Source organism: Mobula hypostoma, chromosome 2 (genome assembly GCF_963921235.1).
Source record: "Mobula hypostoma chromosome 2, sMobHyp1.1, whole genome shotgun sequence".
In the NCBI taxonomy this organism is placed as follows: domain Eukaryota; kingdom Metazoa; phylum Chordata; class Chondrichthyes; order Myliobatiformes; family Myliobatidae; genus Mobula; species Mobula hypostoma.
Genome location: NC_086098.1, coordinates 208,958,072 through 208,981,182, shown reverse-complemented (window position 1 = coordinate 208,981,182; position 23,111 = coordinate 208,958,072). Strand labels below are relative to the sequence as shown.

General features: G+C 42.3%; 1 protein-coding gene across 1 annotated transcript in view; it reads left to right on the top strand.

The window, feature by feature from the left end:
• The first annotated feature begins 4,542 nt into the window (after nucleotides 1-4,542).
• Nucleotides 4,543-23,111, top strand: part of LOC134342836 (ubiquitin-conjugating enzyme E2 variant 1-like) — a 93,677-nt gene continuing 75,108 nt past the window's right edge. The window contains exons 1-2 of the mRNA XM_063041455.1: nucleotides 4,543-4,750; nucleotides 19,296-19,415. Of these exons, the coding sequence (XP_062897525.1) occupies nucleotides 4,579-4,750; nucleotides 19,296-19,415 (292 nt within the window). The 5' untranslated portion in view covers nucleotides 4,543-4,578. The remainder of the gene's footprint in view (nucleotides 4,751-19,295; nucleotides 19,416-23,111) is intronic.

Genomic DNA, 23,111 nt, shown 5'->3' with positions numbered 1-23,111 from the left:
GACACACTGGAAAACTCATTTAGTGAGGCTTTATGGGGGGAATTGGGGAATAAGAAAGGTATGAACATGTTAATAGGGCTATATTGTAGACTACCTAATAGACCACAGGATTTAGAGAACAAATTTGTAGAGAGATTGCAGACTGTTGCAAGAAACATATGGTTGTTTTAGTAGGTGATTTTAACTTTCCACATATTGACTGGGACTCCCATACTGCAAAAGGATGAGATGGGACAGAGTTTGTCAAATGTGGTCAGGAAAGTGTCCTTAGTCAGTACACAGAAGTCCCAACAAGAGTGTGTGCAATACTTCATCTCCTATTAGGGAATGAGATAGGGCAGGTAACAGAAGTTTGTGTATGGGAACACTGCATCTAATGATCATATTTTCAAAGTAGTTATGGAAAAGGATAGGTCTGATCCTTGGGTTGAGATTCAAAATTGGAGAAAGGCCAATTTTGATGGTAACAGAAAGGATCTAGCAGGTGTGGATTGGGACAGGCTGTTTTCTGGCAAAGGTGTACTTGGTAAGTAGGAGACCTTCAAAAGTGAAATTTTGAAGGTACAAAGTTTGTATGTGCCTGTCAGAAGAAAAAAGGCAAAGATAACAGATTTAGGGAACCTTGGTTTTTGAGAGATATTGAGGCTCTGATTAAGAAAAAAATCTTAATCAGGTATGAACAAATGAGATACCTGATGAGTATAAGGAATGCAAGAGAACAATTAAGAAAGAAATCAGGAGGGCTAAAAGAAGTAATTGGGTTGCCCTAGTAGACAAGGTGAAGGAGAATCTTAAGGCTTCTACAGAAATGCTAAGAACAAAAGGACTGCAACAGACAAAATTGGTGGTCAGAAATGGTAATCTATAGGTTGAGCCAAAAGAGACGGGAGAGGTCTTTAATGGATTCTTCACATCTCTGTTTACTCGGGGGACAGGCACAGTCTACAGAAGTGAGGCAAAGCAGCAGCGGAGTCATGGACCCTATACCGATTACAGAGGAGGAAGTGTTTGCTATCTTGAGGCAAATAAGGGTGGTCAAATCCCCAGGGCCTGACAAGGTAGTCCCTCAGACCCTGCGGGAGGCAAGTGCAGAAACTGCAGGGGCCCAAGTAGAGATATTTAAATTATCCTTTGCGACGGGTGAGGTATTTGAGGATTGGTGGTTAGCTAATGTTGTTCCACTGTTTAAGAAAGGCTCTAGGAATAAACCAGGGAATTATAGGCCAGTGAGGCTGACATCAGTAGGGGAAAGTTATTGGAAGGTATCCTAAGGGACCAGATATATCAGAACTTGGATAGATAGGGATTGATAAGGGATGGTCAGCATGGCTTTGCGCATGATACATCATCTAATACATCATATCTAATATGAGTCTTTTGAGGATGTTACTAGGAAAGTTGATGAAGGCAAGGCAGTGTATGTTGCCTACATGGACTTCATCAAGGCATCTGACAAGGTCCCACATGGGAGGTTGGACAAAAAAGGTTCAATCACTTGGCATTCAAGTAGTAGATAATTGCATCTGACTGGAAGCCTGTGACTAGTGGAGGACCACAGGGATCAGTGCTGGCTCCGTTGTTATTTATCATCTTTGTCAATGATCTGAATGATAATGTGGTTAACTGGGATCAGCAAATTTGAAGGTGACACCAAGACTGGGGATGTAGTGGACAATGAGGAAGACTATCAAAGCTTGCAGTAGGATATGGACCAGCTGGAAAAATGGGCTGTAAAATGGCAGATAAAACTTGATGCAGACCAGTGTGAGGTGCTTCGGGAGGAACAATCAGAACAGGTGAGCGGTCAGGCACTGAGGCGTGTGATAGAACATGAGGATCCGGGAATACAGGTCCACAATTCATTGAAAGTGTTGTCACGGGTAGATAAGATCATAAAGAAATCTTTTGGCACTTTGGGCTTCCTAGATCAAGGTACTGAATACAAGAATTGGGATGTTATGTTTAAGTTGTATAAGATGGTGGTGAGGCCTAATTTGGAGTATTGTGTGCAGTTTTTGTCACTAACCTGCAGAACAGATGTAAATAAGATTGAAAGAGTTGCAGAGAAAATTTACAATGATGTTGCCAGGACTGGAGGACCTGAGTTATAATGAAAGATTTGATAGGTTAGAACTTCATTCCCTAGAACGTAGAAGGTTGAGGGGAAATTTGATGGAGGTATACAAAATTATGAGGGGTTGGGCAGGGTAAATGCAAACAGGCCTTCTTCCACTGAGGTTGAGTGAGATTACAACTAGAAGTCATGGGTTAAAAGCGAAAGGTGAAATGCTTAAGGGGAACATGAGGGAAAACTTCTTCACTCAGAGGGTGGTGAGAGTGTGGAATGAGCTGCCAGTGCAAATGCTGGATGCGATTTTGATTTCAATGTTTAAGAGAAGTTTGGATAGGTACATAGATGGGAAAGGTATGTTGGGCTATGGTGTGGATGTAGGTCGATGGGACTACTTGTTTGATTTACTTGCTTATTTATTTATTATTATGTTTTATTTTATTTATTATGATTTTTTCTCTCTCTTCTAGATTATGTATTGCATTGAACTGCTGCTGCTAAGTTAACAAATTTCATGTCACATGCCAGTGATAATAAACCTGATTCTGACTAAGCATTTTAAATGGTTTGGCTTGCAATAGATGGGCCAAAGGGCCTGTATCTGTGTTGTAGGTTTTTATGGCTCTGAGAGAGCATGGCATGGATGGTGGGGGTCCTTGATGATGGATGCTCCTTTCCTGTGACAAGGCTGCTTGTAAATGTGCTCAAATGTGCTTTACCTGTGATGGAGTTGGCTGTATCCACTTCTTTTTGTTGTTTTTTTTTCCACTTAAGGGTATTGGTGTTCCCATACTAGGTCATCATGGTACTCTCCACCACACATCTGTAGAAGTTTGTCAGAGTTTTAGATAATTTGCTGAATCTGCCCAAACTCTAAGTCGAGGCTCTGCCGTGCCTTCTTTGTAATGGCTACTACTACTACTCCGTCGACTCAGGCCTAGGGGGCCGGCATCGGGCACGATGATGGACTCTCCACTTTTCCCTCTCCCTCATCAGTGTGTTCAGTTCATCTACATCAGTCGTGCCACTGTCTTCTAGGAGCGTGTTGACCATAGTCTTGGGAGGGCGCCCAGGGTTCATCCTCCCGTGTTTGGGCTCCCATATGATGACTAGGCTGGCAGGTAGCTCGGGGTGGCGTAGACAGTGCCCCGCTAGTTGCAGTCTTCTCGCCTCGATTTTAGTGGAGAGCATCGGTAGGTTGTTATAGAGTTCAATTTTCGTCATGTGCTGTTGCCAACTCACATCAAGAGCCATTCGGAGCATTCGTGTATAGCAACCATCTAGAGATTTTTGCATCGTCTTGGTGAGTGTCCACGTCTCGCATCCGTACGTGAGAATGGACTCTATTACTGCTATGAAAATCCTCTTTTTAAGCCCTCTGGTCAGGATCGACTGCCAAATTTCCTTCACGTCGTTCATAGCCCTCCACGCCAGCGCCTTCCGTATCTTTATGTCCTTCTCCAAACTCATCATTCTTGACCCGAGGTACTTGTAGTCAAAGACTTTCTTAATGGTATCATTCTCTACGGTCTTGAGAGTACCTTCATCGCAGTTAAACGCCATGTACTCTGTCTTTTTAGCGTTTAGGTGAAGTCCAACTTTATTGCATTCTATCTCCACTTTTGGCAGTAGCTGCTGTGCTTCCTCCATCTGGTCAGAGAGCAGGACTATATCATCTGCAAAATCGAGATCTGTGAGTGTAACTGGTCTGACCTTTTTGGTTCGCCCTGGTTCTATGGTAAAACCATACAAGCTTTGTAATGGCACTGCATTATAATAGTAGGTTTGTAGGGAAAGAATTTATTAGGTCCTGAGATGAAGTATGAGAAATTGTACTCTTACATAATGCAACCACTCCATCAGTCCGTAATTCTGTAAAAAAAAAAGGGGGGCCTTGGATTAACTTAATCAAGGTCTTTAAACTTATATTCTGTTACAATGGTAGACACGGATAAAATATTTACATTTATTGGAAAGAGCGTCATCATTGGAAGATAGTCACCATGAAATTCATTTGGGAAATTAGAACCAACTCCTCTGTTATTGTGGGACTCGGTGTCAAAGGGAGCGCCTGATTTGGAACCTGTGCCGATAGATTTCCAAGAAGGCTGAGATTTGATGGTGGAGACTAGAAAGAAGATTCAGTGCAGTATACACTTCAGCTTGGATTGGTTGAGTCGAAAGACTATTTCGATGCTCTGTGTGAATTATTTTATAAATCTAACGGCTCGCGATTACTCACCATAGTCAGATGGTACCAAACTCTCAATGGTTTAGACCGCTTATAGCACTGCCCGTCATTTTTTTTAACAGGCTACTCTGATTGGCCATTAAGATTCCTGAATAGGGAAGTGCCGATTGATTGCACTGACGCTACCTCAGGCGAAGAACTTTCTGATTGGTCACAATATCCAGCGCAGCCCTTTCATTTGACAATGGGGTTGTGGGCTGAGGCAGAGTAGTTGATTGGCTAGTCTGGCGTTGTCAGCCAGTGGCGGAGGCTGAAGATGGCGAGTGTGGGGCTCGGCTGCTCCTGGAATGCCAGGGCATCCGTAGCGACCGAGGACCCGGTTTACGCTTCAATTGAAGACAGTCGGCAGGAGGATGAAGGGTTCGCCGTGCCCCGCTGGGGCCCTCAGCATCCCGGAGCCAAAGAGCTGGCACAATTGTATTCTCCCAGTGAGTGAGCGACGGAAGACGGGGCGGCGGTGGCTCCCCGGTTTGGAAACTCAGCCCAGGCCGAGCGGCCTCTCGGGCTCTGATTGCCACTGGGCCCGTAATGACCTGGAAATAACTGGGAATTGTGTTGGGGGTGGAGGCCCTCTGATGCGAGGAGATCCCCGCCAGGGTGGAGAGCCGCTGGAAAGTGTGGGGGCGGCCCTTATGACCAAGGAGGCGATTGGGGCCGTTAAGTAGTTGGAAAGGGTGGAGTGGTCGGGGAAAACATTCGTTCATCTATGGAGGGTAGCCAGTAAGTTTACGTCCGCCCCCCCCCCAGAAAAAGAGAGGTAGCGGTATTGTTGGGGAGGAAGGACTCCTTCAGTGGAGCGGAATAAGGAATGTGGGGTGGTTAAGTGAAGAGGAATGGAAGATTGAGATTGTCCTATGATAGGGAAGAATGTTATCGTTAGAAGCAAGGGTACAATGGAAAAGTAAGATTATACTATGTATATTCAACAATTTTAATAGTAAGGGGAGTTAAATTTGATCTTGTAAGAACGAATAAAACAATTAGTTAAATACATCAATGATGCAGAAAAACGAACGAGACTAGGATGGAGGGCAGGGTAAATCTGCAAGGGATAGTAACAAAACAACTATTGATTTTGGATGAGTTGAACATTGAAACAGATTGTTAAACAATGAGTGTGGAAAGCTGTATAAATGGAGAAATCATGCTTGTATTGGATCAGTAATGATACTGTGCGGTGAAGGATTGGATTGTCAAATAACTTGGCAGTCCGGGCTGTGTTGATGAATTTTTAAAGAAGTCTTTCTTATGCACACTTAATTTTATTTTAGAGGAAGCTGCACTATGAGCTGTTAATGTTTTGTACAGCATAGTTACTGTGATTGTTGCAGTGTAGAGGATCTGGTATGAATCCAGTAACAAATCATTCAGCCCACCGTGGAAAGGCCTGCCATGAGGGCAGGTGTTTGGCAAGATGTGCGGCCACTTGGTACTGAAATGTGTGGTTTCGGGTTGCACCTTGGTTGGTGTGGCGTTGTTACTAGAGACTAGCCGTTTCTACTGTGTTAACAGACTGCTGGGAATCACTATTGCTGAACTTGCTGTAATGAAATCTCTGGACTGAAGGTGCTGTGCAGGCAAAGAGGTGAAAAGGCAGTTTTGATAATCTTCAACAAGAGGTAAAAGAGACTGCAGCATATGCAGTAGTCATGCTGTATGCATGTAAGCAAGCATTCCCCAGCAATAGTACAGACCAGAGCATCAAACCGTTTGCCGTATCCCTTGGAAGCAGCCTCTCCGCACCCGTCCATGGGGTGGTTCATTGTTGGGGGAGTACTAGCAGAGTGCAGGGATTCATGTGGAGTTTCTGGTACAGTATTGAACAACTAAAGATAATGTCTCTTTTTCAGCAGATGGGTGTGTTTGCACTGGATGCTATAACTAATTAATGTCTGCAGAGCACCTGTGTTATTACTTTGGAGATTTCTTGAGGCCTCTTGCCAAGTAGGCAAGGAATTAGTCCTTACGAGGGAAGACGAGAAGGGTAGATTTGGGAACATTTCTTATTCAGGGGTAGGAACTTTAGCTATGGTGGCAAAGTCTATCAAATTGTGTTTTGCAGATAAGCCAGATCTTTTTAAAATGTATTATGTCCTCTCCCTTGAGTTCAATAAATTTAGGGTTATTAAAGCAAATTATGGGATTTTGCTTCTGATTTTGGAATTGTGTGCCATTTTCTGGTTTTATTTTGCTTGTACACAATGAAATAATATCAGTTGCAAAGTTAATGAAGAGAGGTAAGCTTCATTTGTTATGATTAAATTAATTTTCACGATTGTGGGGGCAGGTGAGGAAAAATCCAATAGTCAGGCCTTTCATGATCTGCTGTTTGTGCCATTATTTAACTTCAACATAATCTAATTTTAACATTTTTTCCTAAAAGTTACAATTTTAAAGCATCTGAATTCCTGCTGTTTTAGTTGGAAGCAGTTTTTGAAATTTGTTTTCAGCCTTTAAATCAACATGACCTCTAGGTAGGTAGGCGCTCGCTGCCGAGGTCCAGAAAAGAAATAGGAGTTTGTTTTCGAAAGTAGAACTGTAGTTGTACGTGAAATGGATCAGTATTAAATGTCCAAACTAATAAATGATGAAGTGTTGCTATTGCTGAATTTTGATTTAAAACTTTTCTAATGACCTGTAAAATTAATTCTGGTGAATTTTATTATTGTCACTTACTAAAATACGGTGAAAGCTTGCTTTGCATACAGATCAAATCATTACACAGTGCAAAGAGGTAGAATCAGGTAAAACAATGATGCATTATAAAATGCAAAAGCTAGAGAGAGAGTACAGTGCAGATAAATAAGGTGCAAGGTAGATTGTAAGGCAAAAAGGTCTGATAATGACGGCATAGAAGTTGTCCTTGATCTTGATGGTACACACTTTCTGGCTTTTGTGCCTTCTACCTGATGGGAGAGGTCTCCCCTCTCACTGAGTGACACCTCTCTGCTCCTTTATTAGGGGGAGAGAGAGTGAGCCTATGGTATGTTGAATTTGTCTGGTGAACGATTAATTTTTGTTGTGCTGTGGATCATGGTCTTTATTGGGGGCTTTGCTTTTGCTTGCTTGGTGGGTGGAGGGTGCTTATGCTTTTAGCTGAAGTAAGTGGGGAGGGGGACAGCCATTGCTTTGCTGCTTGAGGGAGGGAGTTGGGGGGCTTTGGGGTTCTAACATTTTTACTGTCACTCATTCTTTGGGGCACTTCTGTTTTCGTGGATGTCTGCAAAGAACAAGAATCTCAGGGTGTACATCATTGTGATATTAAATGGAACTGTTGAGAAGAGACTATCCACCATAGGTAATGTCTTTCTTTATGCTGGCTGTTTTTCTGAGGATGTGAAAAGTATAGAGCCCATAGAAGGGAGGGTGGTTTCTGTGATGCACTGAGTTGTGTCTGAGATATTGCAGTTTCATACATCAAAGTTGCTGGTGAACGCAGCAGGCCAGGCAGCATCTCTAGGAAGAGGTACAGTCGACGTTTCAGGCCGAGACCCTTCGTCAGGACTAACTGAAGGAAGAGTTAGTAAGAGATTTGAAAGTGGGAGGGGGAGGGGGAGATCCAAAATGGTAGGAGAAGACAGGAGGGGGAGGGATGGAGCCAAGAGCTGGACAGGTGACTGGCAAAGGGGATATGAGAGGATCATGGGACAGGAGGCCCAAGGAGAAAGACAAGTGGGGGGGGGGACACAGAGGATGGGCAAGGGGTATAGTCAGAGGGAGAAAAAGGAGAGTGAGAGAAAGAATGTGTGTATAAAAATAAATAACGGATGGGGTACGAGGGGGAGGTGGGGCATTAGCGGAAGTTAGAGAAATCAGTGTTTATGCCATCAGGTTGGAGGCTACCCAGACGGAATATAAGGTGTTGTTCCTCCAACCTGAGTGTGGCTTCATCTTTACAGTAGAGGAGGCCGTGGATAGACATGTCAGAATGGGAATGGGATGTGGAATTAAAATGTGTGGCCACTGGGAGATCCTGCTTTCTCTGGCGGAGAGAGCGTAGATGTTCAGCAAAGTGGTCTCCCAGTCTGCGTCGGGTCTCGCCAATATATAGAAGGCCACATCGGGAGCACCGGATGCAGTATATCACCCCAGCTGACTCACAGGTGAAGTGTCGCCTCACCTGGAAGGACTGTCTGGGGCCCTGAATGGTGGTAAGGGAGGAAGTGTAAGGGCATGTGTAGTACTTGTTCCACTTACAAGGATAAGTGCCAGGAGGGAGATCAGTGGGGAAGGATGGGGGGGGACGAATGGACAAGGGAGTTGCGTAGGGAGCGATCCCTGCAGAAAGCGGGGGGGGGGGGAGGGAAAGATGTGCTTAGTGGTGGGATCCTGTTGGAGGTGGCAGAAGTTACGGAGAATAATAGGTTGGACCTGGAAGCTGGTGGGGTGGTAGGTGAGGATCAGGGGAACCCTATTCCTAGTGGGGTGGCGGGAGGATGGAGTGAGAGCAGATGTGCGTGAAATGGAGGAGATGCGTTTGAGAGCAGAGTTGATAGTGGAGGAAGGGAAGCCCCTTTCTTTAAAAAAGGAGGACATCTCCCTCATCCTGGAATAAAAAGCCTCATCCTGAGAGCAGATGCGGCGGAGACGGAGGAATTGTGAGAAGGGGATGGCATTTTTGCAAGAGACATCAACCGTCTCGACTTCACCGCACCTTGTTCCCATTCCAACCTCACTCCTTCAGAACGCTCTGCTCTCCACTCCCTCCGCACTAATCCTAACCTTATTATTAAACCCGCCGATAAGTGGGGTGCTGTTGTAGTCTGGCGTACTGACCTCTACCTTGCCGAGGCGCAGCGACAACTCGCGGATACCTCCTTTTATTTACCTCTCGATTGTGACCCCACTGAGGAGCACCAAGCCATTGTCTCCCACACCATCACCGACTTTATCCGCTCAGGGGATCTCCCATCCACTGCTACCAACCTTATAGTTCCCACACCTCGCACTTCCCGTTTCTACCTCCTACCCAAGATCCACAAACCTGCCTGTCCTGGCAGACCTATTGTCTCAGCTTGCTCCTGCCCCACTGAACTTGTTTCTGCATGTTCACCAGCAGCTTTGATGTGTGTTGCTTGAATTTCCAGCATCTGCAGAATTCCTGTTGTTATTGTAGTTTCCTGTCACTTGCAGAGCAGTTGTCATACCAAGTACCTGGATGCGTAACAACAAGGGGTTGCCAAATTTCTTTATACTTGGTAAATAAAGGCACCCACTTTTTGTGGTGAGGGTTTTTTGCCTGTGACATCAATATGGTTGGACCAGGAAAAGCTGTTGATGTTCATTCCTAGGAACTTGAAGCTCTCGACCCTGTCAGAACATCAACACTGTTGATTTTATTCAGGAGCATGTGCACAGTTTTCCCCCTTACTGAAGTCAATGACCAGCTGTTTTGTTGGCATCCAAGAAATGGTTATTGTCATGACACCATATCATAAGCTGTCTATCTCCTTACTGTTTATTATTTGTAATACAGTCCCCTATGGTTGTATCTCCAAACTTGTAGGTGGAGTTGGAGTGAAATCTGGTCACATAGTCAATGCATAGGTAGTAGTATAGAGAACTGGGGATGTAACCTTGGGCACCTGTGTTTCCTGTCCTTGCTGATTGCAGTCATATGAGGAAGTCGAAGGGTCCAGTTGTGTAGAGAGGCATTGACTCCCAGGTCCAGAGTTTGCTAATGAGTTTGTTTGGAATTGTATTATTGAAGGCAGAGCTATTTTTTTTAAAAAAAACCACAGTAGTCTGATTTAGGTGTCTTTACAGGCCAGATGCACCAGGTTTGAGTGCAGGGCCAGGGAGATGGCGCCTGCTGTAGACCTGTTTTCAACAGTACACAAATTGCAGTAAGTGGAAGTTTTCTAGAAACCTGGAGTTGATGTGTGGCATGACCAGCCTCTTGAAGAACTTCATGAAGATGGATGTCAGAGCCTCTGGGCAGTAATCAATAGGGCACATTATCTTGTTTTTCTTGTGTACTGGTATGATAGTGGGCTTATAGCAGAAGTAACCACAGCTTGAATCAAGGAGAGGTTAAAAATGTCTGCAAATACCCTGCGATCCGATCCACACAGAACTTAAGGACAGAGCCGGAGGTATCATTCAGGCCCAATGCTTGCTGTGGGTTCACCCTTCGGAAGACTCAACTTGCGTCTGCAACTGTGACTATAGTTTCAGGTGCATTAGAAGCTGTTGGGGTGGTTGGTGACATACCAATCCCTTTCTGTTCAAACAGGCTCATTGGGAAAGATGTACTGCCTGACTGTTTTGTAACCAGTTATAGTATACAAGCCTTGCCACAACTGATGGCTGAACTTGATCTTTGGATGGGCGCTGTCTCTTAGCACTCATCTTAGCTTAATGGGAGAATTATCTTGATTTCTTGTAAAGGTCGGAGTCACAGACTCTGATTTCAGTGCTACAGTCTAAACTTCAGAGGAGAGTGGATTTCTTGTTAATGTGCAACTGTTTTTCTACATGAATTGTGGCTGTTTCATTGTTCAAGGAAATGTGACAAAGCTTTAAGCTGAATGATTATGAATTTGGCAAACAAAACCTTTGAGCAGCTTGCACAAAACAAGAGTTTGGATTTAACACCTGAGATGACTTCAGAACACTTTGAAGCATCCTGTTTTAAATAAGAGAATGATTCAGTCAACTTGCACAGCAATGCAAATTACATAACCTGCTAAATGATTGGAATTTCTGGGCCGGGTTACTGATACTTTCTTTCCTTCATTCCATTAGTATCTGAGATGTAAGCTATTTTATCTAGGATATTTTTAAATTTTAAACATTTAACAGTCCTCTCACTTGGACATAAGACATAGGAGCAGAGTTGGGCCATTTGGCCCATTGAGTCTGCTCCACCATTCGATCATGGCTGATCCTTTTTCCTATCTCCTGTTCCACCCCAGTTCCCAGCCTTCTCCCCGTAACTGTTGATGCCATGTCCAATCAAGAATTTGTCAATCTCTGCCTTAAATACAAACAACGACCTGACCTCCACAGCTGCATGTGGCAACAAATTCCGCAAATTCACCACCCTTTGGCTAAATAAATTTCTCTGTATCTCTGTTTTGAAAGGGCGCCCTTCTATCCTGAGGCTGTGCCCTCTTGTCCTAGACTTTCCCACCATGACAAACATCCTTTCCACATCTACTCTGTCTAGACCTTTCAAAATACAAACGTATTTCAATGAAATCCCCCCCCCCAACTTCCTTCTGTGTTCCAGCGAATACAGACCCAGAGCCATCAAACGTTCCTCGTATGATAACCCTTTCATTCCTGGAATCATCCTTGTGAACCTCCTCTGGACCTTCTCCAATGCCAGCACATCTTTTCTTAGATGAAGAGACCAAAACTGTTCACAATACTCAAGGTGAGGCCGCACCAGTGCCTTATAAACCCTCAGCATCACATCCTTGCTCTTGAATTCGAGACCTCTTGAAATGAATGCTAGCATGGCATTTGCCTTCCTCACCACCGGCTCAACCTGCAAGTTAACCTTCAGGGTGTTCTGCACAAGGACTCCCAAGTCCCTTTGCATCTCAGATTCCTGGTTTTTCTCCCCGTTTAGAAAATAGTCTGCACATTTACTTCTGCTACCAAAGTGCATGACCATGCATTTTTCAACATTGTATTTTATTTGCCACTTCCGTGTCCTTTCTCCTAATCTGTCTAAGTCCTTCTGCATCCTACCTGTTTTCTCAACACTACCTGACCCTCTAGCGGTCTGCGTGTCATCTGCAACTTGGCAACAAAGCCATCTATTCCATCATCTAAATCATTTATATACAACATAAAAAGAAGCAGTCCCAACACCGACCCCTGCAGAACACCACTAGTCACTAGCAGCCAACCAGAAAAGGATCCTTTTATTCCCACTTGCTGTCTCTTACCAATCAGCCAATGCTGGAACCATGTTAATAACTTTCCTGTAATACAATGGGCTCTTAATTTAGTAAGCATCCTCATGTGTGGCACCTTGTCAAAGGCCTTCTGATAGTCCAAATGTACAACATCAACTGCAACCCCTTTATCTATCCTACTTGTAATCTCCTCAAAGAATTCCAAGTTCTTCAGGCAGGATTTTCCCTGAAGGAAACCATGCTGAGTTTGTCCTATCTTGTCCTGTGTCATCAAGTACTCCATCACCTCATCCTTAACAATTGACTTCAACATCTTCCCATCCACAGAGGTCAGGCTAACTGGTCTATAATTTCCTTTCTGTTGCCTTCCTCTTTTCTTAAAGAGTGGAGTCCCGGGCTCAGCTGGCTCCGGCTGACTGTACCCGGTATGGGCCCCTATCCAGGGTTATGGATCCCACTGCCTTGTGGATATCTTCGGGAGAAGAGAACGCTAAGGAGTAAACTGTACACAAATCCGGAGTGGAGCCCCTAAGGTTGTTGGATGATGTATCACGACGTATCACATCACCTCCCAGCGGCTCCTGCAGCCAAGCTGATGCTAAATGTACTGCTTCGCATTCCTTTGGACCACATCCGCGAGGCCGAGAGGGGGATCTTGTTGTCTGGGCAGCCCAGGATCTCCATATTCATCGCCCAGGTCTGCGCACCGGGAAAACCAGGTGCATCCATTGTCTACTTAGACAGACGGAGCCGTTATGTTATGTTATTATGGAGTAATGTTTGCAATTTTCCAGTCCTCTGGCACCATGCTAGAGTCCTCTGAATCTTTCTCTCCCATAAACATCTCCATTTTGCTTCCTCTCCTGCTTTAATCTTGTTCAAATATTTTAAAGAATAGACTTTCAATAGCCAATCAAATATTTTCTTTGGCTTTGGTTCAATTTGTGTAATATGGCAATAACAAGTTAAGTTGCTTGTTTTGCAAGGCAAACAGCATCACTGAGTGATTGATTCAAATTGTGTGTTTAGACAATGGAATACAAAGTAGTAGATCTCCAGAAATGGTTAAAAAGTAAAAATTGAATGGCCTTTCTTTCAAGATAAGAAAATTAATGCACAAAATGCTGACTTGAATTTTTCAATATCTGGAGAATTCTTCACATTGTGCTTGTCACATTCACATTACTACTCATTGTAGAACATTATTTTAGAATTGAACTGAATTTCCTATGTAAAGTGGGATCCAGAGACATTCCATTTTGTGCCTCTGGAAGCACTAGAATTTTAACAGGCCTACAACTGGTATAGTGTAGAACAATTCGTAAATCTCTCCAATTGGGGATGAAGCTCCTGCCTTGCAGTGCCAAAAATTTAGGTTGTGCTTAAACACTAAGGCCTAGAATATAAGCATTTGGATGTAATTTTGCAAAGCTCCGGCTAGGTCCTACTTTGTGTAGTATGGCAACCAGAACTATAGGAAGGAAGTGAAGAGTGCAGAGCACATTCACCAAAATGTTGCCCAGACTGAAGGACCTTTTTTTATTTAGAGATACAGCACGTTAACGGGCCCTTCTGGCCCAATGAACCAGCATCTCGCAGCTGCACCCATGTGACCAATTACCCGACTGACCTGTGTGACTTTGAAATGTGGGAGGAAACTGGAGCACCAGGTAGAAACCCACAACATCATGTAGGACATAAAACCTCCTTGTACACAGTGGAGGAATTGAACCGGAGTTGCTAGTACTATAACAGCATTACACTAATCGTTGTACTGTCTTACTGCCTCTAGTCGTATAGAAATTGGATAGAATGGCCTTATTTTCCTGGATTAAAGGAGGCTGAGGGACAACATAGAAACTTCAAATTGAGACGGAAGAGTGTACAGCACTACTGACCAAAGTGGCTTACCTGCCGGTCCCTTTACATCTTTACCTTCTTACCTTAAAACTATGTCCTCTAGCTCAAGACTCTCTTCTACCAGGGCAAAAGCCTATGACTCAGGTTGGAGGAGCAACACCACATATACTGTCTGGGTAGTCTTCAGCCCCTTGGTATGAACATTGAATTCTCCAACTTCCGGTAATTCCCTCCCCATCCCTGTTTCACTCTGCCCCCTCCCCTAGCTGCCACATGGTTCCGCACTCCTTCCACTACTGATTGTGCTTTCCCTTATTCCTTCTTCACCTTTCCTGCCTATCCCCTCCCTGCTTCCCCTCCCCCACCCCTTGATCTTTCCCCTTATTGGTTTTTCACCTGGCACCTACCAGCCGCCTTCCCACCCTCCCCCTATCTTCTTTCTAGGGCCTCTGCCCTTTCCCTGTTCCGTCCTGACGAAGGGTTCCAGCCCGAAACGTCGTCTGATCGTTTCCACAGATGCTGCCCAGCCTGCTGAGTTCCTCTAGCATGTTGTAAGTGTTGCTATGACCATTCTCCTTATCTGTGCCTCTCAAATTTTGTAAACATCCATTGCTTCTTTTGCTCCAGGGAAAACAGTCCTGAGCTATCTAGTCTCTTGACACTTAATACCTCTGGTCCATTCACAGACCACCCCTCTGGTCCCTTGAAGCCCACTCTTTTCCTGGTTACTCTTTTGCTTCCAATATGCTTTGAAAGTGCATTGGCAAACTCGATTAAGAAGAACCCCATGTTATTTCACGGCTACTTCTGCCCTCTTAATTTTTTAAGTGCTCGCCAGCACTCGCTCTTTCCCTTCATTGGGGACTCTTGTTTTCATTTGCCTATCCTACCATATGACTCCTTTCCTCCTTCAAACCCTCAATATCCTTGTTATCCAGAGCTCCCTAATATTGTTATTCTTGCCATTCACACTTTCAGGAACATAGTCATATCACAAGGTAACATGCCTTCGTCAAACTTTTTCAATCTGACCAAGATGCCCACCTAAACTAAGCCCACTTGCGGATAGAATCTTTTTTCCCCAAAGTAGAGGTGTCAAAAACTAAAGGTGAGAGGAAAGAGTTACAAAGGAGATCTGAAAGGTAAATGTTTTTGCACACTGATATCTGGAATTGGTTATGATTACTATGTTTAAGAGGTATTTGAACACTTAATTGGCAAGGCATAGATGGATATGGTGCTAACACTGACAAGTAAGATTACTTTAAGTGGAGGCGGGGAGTGATCAGCATGGGCGTGGATGTTCAAATCAGAAAAGAACATGCTACATGACTCAACTTTGTGAGTAGTCTGTTGTCTATGCGGAATTTGCGCATCCTCCCTGTGACTATGGATTTCTCCCGATACTTCAGTTTCCCTTCCCTTCCTAAAGTAGGTTAATTAGCTACTGTAAATTGCCTCTGGACTGTTGGTGTGTAGTGGATTCTTGAGTTGGGAGGAATGATTTAAGAATGTGAGGAGTACAAAAAATTAATCAAGATCAATATAAGATTACTGTACAGTGGTGCTAGAAAGTTTGTGAACCCTGTAGAATTTTCTTTATTTCTGCATAAATATGACCTAAAATGTGAGCAGGTCTTCACATGTCCTAAAACTAGATAGAGAACCCAATTAAATAACAAAAAAAAATCTTGTTTGTTTATTGACAAAAATTGTCCATTTTTTACATATATTTGTTGGGGGAAGAGTATGTGAACCTTTGGGGTAATGTCTTCTACAAAAGCTATTTGGAGTCTGGTGTTCTAATTAGTGAGATTGGAGGTGGATTGTAGAGGTGCCCTGCCCTATAATAAAGACATAGGTTACTGACAGAGCCTGCTCTTCTCAGGAAAGGTCTGCTTAGGTGTACCTTGCCTCATTCAAACAAATTTCAGAAGACTTTAGAAGAATTATAGAAATGCATGAAACTGGAAAGGCAAAAAAAGCACCTCTAAAGACCTGAGTGTTCATCATTCCACAGAAAGAGAAATTCTTGGAGGAAACTCAGTACTGTTGCTACTCTCCCTAGGAGTGAGCATCTGAGACCACAATGTGCAATGCTGAAGGAGGTGAAAAAGAACATCCACCACAAGAAAAACACAGCAAGACTGGTGTTCATAGAAGGGCGCCATGGAGGAAGCTACTGCTCTCCAAAAAAAAACATTGCTGCATGTCTCAAGTTTGCAGAAGACCACCTGGATGTTCTTCAACACTTCTGGGACAATGTTCTGTGGAGAGATGAGACAAAAATTGAACTTTTTGACAGAATTGCACACTACTATGTTTGGAGGGGAAAGGGCACTGCTCACCAACACCAAAACCTCAGCCCAGCTGTGAAGCAGGATGGAAGGAGCATCATGGTTTAGGGCTGTTTTGCTGCCTCGGGGCCTGGATGGCTTGCAATTGTTGAGGGAACTATGAATTCAAAATTGTGTCAAGACATTTTACAGGAGAATGTAGGGTAGCAGTCCATTACCTGAATCTTAGTAGAAGTTGGATAACGCAACAAGACAATGATCTGAAAGACACATCAACAACAGAATGGTTTAAAAAGAAGAATGTTTGTGTTTTGGAATGTCTGAGTCAAAGTCCTGACCTTAATCCTATAGAAAAGTTGTGGAAAGGCCTGAAGCAAACAGTTCATGCAAGGAAGCACCCCCCCCCCCACATCCCAGAGTTGAAGCAGTTTTGTAAGGATGAATAGCCTAAAATTCCTCCAAGCCGATGTGCAGGATAGATCAATAGTTACCAGAAACATTTGGTTGAAGTTATTCTATACAAGGGGATCACACCAGTTACTGAAAGCAAAGGTTCATATACTTTTTCCAGCACTTGTAATATTGAATCATTTTTCTCAATAAATAAGTGAACAAGTATGATGTTTTTTTGGCATTATTTATCTAATTGGGTTCTTTATCTAGTTTTAGCACTTGCGTGAAGATCTGATCACATTTTAGGCCATATGTATGTGAAAATAGAGACAATTCTACAGAGTTGACAAACTTTCTAGCACTACTGTATGTGGGTGTTTGATGATTGTTGTTATCTCAGTGGGCCAGAGGGTTTGCTTCTGCTGTATCTCTGCCAAAAAGCAAAGATCTTTTAACCATCACTTGCGTATTGGCAGATATTTTTAAGAACTAGCTGTCGGGCTAGTTTTTCATATTTTATTACATCAACTGTTTCCTTGCCCTTTTTTTGATGTAGAGATCACAGCTAAACATTTTTTCCATAAGACTTGTACAATGTTCAGTACAAATTTTGCACCTGTTACACTGGCATGAATCAAGATAGGTTAATGGAATTATTAATTCTCATTGAGATCCGATATTGCAATCAGGCACATATTACCTAACGTGGCTTCCTTATTCCTCCTACCTATGTGTATCACTTCTCAATTTGTGTTGAAGTTGATATGCTGTTTAAATACCTAACACTTCCTTGTATGTCATTTTCAGTGTTAGCTGTAGCTGGTGCTTACATTTTTTGATTTTTACTGATTATGATTAAGCACCCTGATGACGATTCAAGTTTTTCTTTAGAAGTAATTTTTTTCAGTGCTACAAAATATATCAAGATTTTATTTTCAACTACCATTTTGTGGCTTTCAATACTGACAGTCTTGTTTGTATGTGGAAACATAATACTATTTCAGTGGCGTGCCTAGATTGACTTGATGAAAGAGAAGCCTTGTATAGAAAAAACGCAGGTGGTAGTGAACACCCTTAAATGTAAACTGCAATGTCATTAAAGGTTTAGTTGTAATTCATTTTAGAAATTAATTACGTAAAATGGTAATTTTCATATAAATATCAAATTTTTACTAAATAACAGATAAAATATCTTCAAACTAAATGAGGAACTAATGTTCCAGCTCCAATAATGCCTTCAAATTTTAGTGCCTGAAAATTTTAATGTTTCATTGTAAAATTCAAGTTATTTGTTTGTAGCATTTTGTTGGAAGTAGAGTTGAATATGTATGCAGTGATGTCCAAGGATTTCTACTTACATTTGTGGCTTTTCTTATGTTTTGTCCAAATAAAGACTGCAGAGATTATTTGCTAGTCAAAATGTTGTGAATATTTCTCGATGTATTAATCTGTCAACATTTGGGGTGCATTAAGAAGGTGCAAATCTGTCAAGGCCTCTAACGTGTGACTGTGATCTTGGGTTTCTCGGTGGCTTACCTGTTAATTTGCTAGAGCCTAATGAGACGTTGTTGGACCTTAAATTAGACTGTGTAGTCTGATTCTGTTTGAGATAAATGATCCTTTCAATGATTAAAGCATAGACCAAATGAAATGTTAGTTTTGGAATTACTTAATCTCAGGTCATGTGTGTGAAAGTTAAGTACTTGCCCTTACTCTTTGCAAAGGTGTACTTTCCAATGGTATACTTGTCCAGGTAGTGAAAACCTTTGCCAACCAGCTGGCTGGAGTTTTCAAGGACACCTTCAATCTTGTACTGCTGGGGTTTGAGGTTCCCACCCGCTTTAAAAGCGCAGCAATCATATGGGTCCACAAGAAGAAGCAGGGTGAGCTGCCTTAACGATTGTTGGCTGGTAGTTCTCACATCTACCATAATCAGGTGCTTTGAGAGATTGGATATGGATAGAATTAACTCCTGAGCAAGGATCCAAGCCTCCTGCATTTGATCTATTGCCACAACAGGTCCACACAGGTGCAATCTCACTGTCTCTCCATTTTGCTTTAGAGCGCCTAGACATCAGGCTGCTGTTTATCGATTTATAGCTTGGTGTTCAATACAAGCATCCCCTGCATATTTATCACCAAGGTTCTAAATCTGGGTCTCTGTACCACCCAATACAAATGGACCCCCAACCTCATTATTGGGAGACCAGTTGGATGATTGGTAATAACAGATACAAAAGCCTGAAGGCCAGCACTCTACAGTTCAGAAACGGCTTCTTCTCCTCCATCAGATTTCTGAATGGTCCATGACACTACTTTATTATTATTCCTTTTATTTTGCACTGTTGTTCTTTATTGCCTACTTTCTTTCTGAGGCAGTAGACAAGTATTCAAACTGCAATTTGGGGGAGTTAATGGTAGGTGGTGAATGTTAAATTTAAAAAGGTGGGTGCAGTTCTGGTTTTTGTGTTACGGAGAAGCATGTTCTTAAGATGTAACTGTTGATGAAAGATTTCTAGTAACTAATACTTCACTAATTTTCTCTCCCACAGTGAAACGGTTTCAGGAATGGTTGTGTGTTATTTTGAACATTGTTCTTATGAACTGCAACTTGTATCATCTGATCATAAACTTCACTTGGGATCATATTCATCTGATTCTTATTGGAATTAGTAAGTAAATTTTTATTAGACATATTTATTTTGTGACTTTGTAACTATTGAATTATGGTTCATGAAAATGCATCTAATTATTCCCTATATGTTTCCTATCAAGGTTATCACCAAGACAGCTACAGTGGATTTTGGTTAATTGGAACACATTGGACCAATACATCTTGGCCCAATTAAGTGACTGTGCTAATTAGCTGAGGTTTAATGGAAATTGTTAAATATATTTTTAAAAAAGCAGCTGCCCCGATTAACTGGAATCCACTGTATTTGTTCCCATTATATTGGCTACCTCCCACCTCAAACAATCATTCTTGTTACTGCTATCATTGCACATTGATACTTGCCTAACTGACTTGCCTTAGTTCTGTGAAAAACCAATAATACGAATCTTGGACATCTCTTACTCAATTGTGTATACAACTCAAACCTGCACTTTCATTATTGGCTACTTCAGTGAGTAGTAATTTTGTGAAATGAAGTTGATATCTGAGGAATTGGATTAATTTGCCTGCCCTTTGGATTTGTTTGTCTGTCAACAATGAACATAGAACAGGCTCTTAGGCACGTGACGTTTGTTCAAGCAATTAAACTAATAGTTAAATCCCTCAGGAAACTAATCCCTTCTGCCTACACAGTCCATTTCCTGTCATTCTCTGCATATATGTGCCTCTTAAATGCCTCTGTTGTATTTGCCTCCACTACCATCCCTCAAGCACATTCTACCACTAAGTACCTACCACTCTGTAGAAAATATAAACGTGTGGTATATATCTTGTTGAACTCGGAATCAGGTTTAATATCACTGGCATGTTGTGAAATTTGTTCTGCGTAGCAGTACATTGCAATACATAAAAACTATAAATTCCAGTATCTATTAAGAAAATTAAATAAGTACTGCAAAAAAAGGGAAAATACTGAGATAGTGTTCATAGGTTCATTGTCCATTCAGCAATCTGACAGAAGGGAAGAATCTGTTCCTGAAATGTTGAGTGTGTGTCTTTGGATTCCAGTACCACCACCTTGATGGTAGCAGTGAGAAGAGGCTGTGTTCCTGGGCCATGGGGGTGCTTAATGATGGATGCTGCCTTCTAGAGGCATCACCTTTTGAAGGTGTCTGGATGCTGGGGAGGCTAGTGCCATGATGGAGCTGGGAGAGTTTACAACTTCCTGCAGCTTTTTCCGATCCTGTGCAGTGGCCCCAACATGCAATGACAGTGATGCAAGCTGTTAGAATGCTCTCTGCGGTACATCTGTAGAAACTTGCGAGTGTTTTTGATGACGTACCAATTCTCCTCAACCTCCTAATGAAATATAGTGACTATTGTGCCGCCTTTGTAATCATATCAATATGTTGGGCCCAGGTTAGATCTTCATAGCTTTTGACACCCAGGAACTTGAAACTGCTCACCCTTTGCACTTCTGATCCCTCGATAAGGACTGGTATGAGTTCCCTCAGCTTCCCCTTTCCAAAGTCTGAAATCAATTGGTTACTGATATTGAGTCCAAAGTTGCTGCAGTGTCACCACTCAACCAGCTGATCTGTCTTGTTCCTGTACACCACCTCACCTGAAATTCTGCGAACAATAGTTGTCTTCAGCATATTTACAGATGGCGTTTGAGCTGTGCCTACCAACAGAATTGTGGGTGTAGAGAGAGTAGAGCATTGGGTTAAGTACACATGAGGTGTGCCAGTGTTGATTGTCAGCAAAGAAAAAGACTTTTTTTCCTGACCTGCACAGACTGGGATCTCCTGTTGATGAAGTCAGGGATCAGGTTGCAGAAGGAGGCCCAGGTTTTGGAGCTTGTTGATTAGAACTGAGGGTATGATTGTGTTGAATGCTGATCTGTAATCAATAAACAGCAGCCTGACACAGGTATTGCTATTGTCCAGGTGATTCAAGGCCAAATGAAGAGCCAGTGAAATTGCATCCATTGTAGACCTATTGTGGCAATAGGCAAATTGCAGTGGATCCGGATTCTTGCTTAGGCTGGAATTGGTTTTAGACGTGGCCAACCTCTCAAAACACTTCATCACATTAGATGTGAGTGAACTAGTATGAGCTTGCTATTGTATTCTATAAAGGTAAATGGCTACAAATTTCAACAATACAATGTTGACAAATGTGCTTTTTTTTAAACTAGCTGGGTTGGAAAGTGTTGCTTAAAAGTGCTGTTTGAGTGAAATACGATATACAAGCTGGAATCCATGGCCTGTGTGGTTTGGTTTATAAATCTATTTCAGGAGCTAGTTTCCTTTTTTAAAAAAAGGGAACTGGCGTAGGTAAATACTTTAACTTTTAGAAATGACAAAATTAAGTAATGATACAGGTTAAGAGAGGCAAATTAAGTTTTACTGCATTTGGACCCATTCCTGAGAAGTGAATGTAGAAACCTAATCTGAGATTTCAGTGCAGTGCTGCTTGTTTTGGGCTAGGTGAAGGATTAAATGAGGATTTTAAACTGAGCAATGCTGGGGACTTGGTAAGTTGGTGAAGATGGGATAGGATTTTACTAAAGACAGTATTGAGGCTGTGGGCACTAGGATGTAGGCAAGAAGAATGACAGGGGTTCCCAACCTGGGGTCCACAGACCCCTCAGTTAATGGCGGGAGTCCATAGCATAAAGGTTGTTAACCCCTGATATAGATGCTGCAGGGTGAAAGGGTGGACTACACTTTGTGTCTGGAAGTAATGATAGCATGGATGAGTGCTTTAAATTGGAGATTAGAGTCTAAATTGGGCTGTAAATTGCAAATTATTTATGAATAATGTTTATACTAACAAAAAAATAATTTTGAACCAGATCTTTTCATCAGCACTGTCACCTTTGTTTACTACTAATCTATATGCTACTCATACTATGTGGATTCTCCCACTGAGTGCATCCTTTCAAAGCCTCACTAAGGTCGTGTCAGTTTGGAATAAAGAAAGGCAGGGCAGCATTATAGAACAAACCTTTCCTTCAGAAGTGCTGAAGTGAACATGGGTATGGCTGAGCTGGCTGTCAAAACTGACATTTAGAAATGTTCACTTATTAATCTCTGATACTGGATCTGTGATGGGCTGGATATAAAGTTGTTCGGGGTGGCATAAATTTTGCTCAGTGAAATTGCAGTTCAGTGCTGCCCTTAACAGCCTCTAGCCAAGGTGACTAGTGTAATTGAAGACCTATAGATTAGAAATATTAATTACAATTTGGACTTGCATGGATGCAAATTAATACAAGACCTTTCATAAAGACTAATCTACTAAATTATTTAAAATTTTACAAAAGGTACCACTACATATCAGTGAAGTTGATTCAGATAATCACAGCAATGCCCAAAACTATAAATTTTGCAGCTTATGTTTTATCTTCCAAAACAATAGGTGGGAAATCTTCCTCAACATAACAAGCTTACTCACCAGATAAGCTGATTATGTTACCAAGTATGACCATGACATCCTCACCTATCAATCAATCAATCATTAATAATGTTTGCTGACCCAGTGAATCTCATCAGAGATTACCTGTTCTCTCAAAGTAACAGCTACAGCTCTTTTTCCCTCACCTGGTTAATAAACATGGATCTTTACTACAAGGGTGTTTGTTTAATTTGTTACTGATGAAGGTTTGGTTTCAGTGCAGCAAAGAGATGGGAAGACATTTCATAATCTTCAAGTGCAGATTCATCTTTTTAAACATTTCACAGTCCTG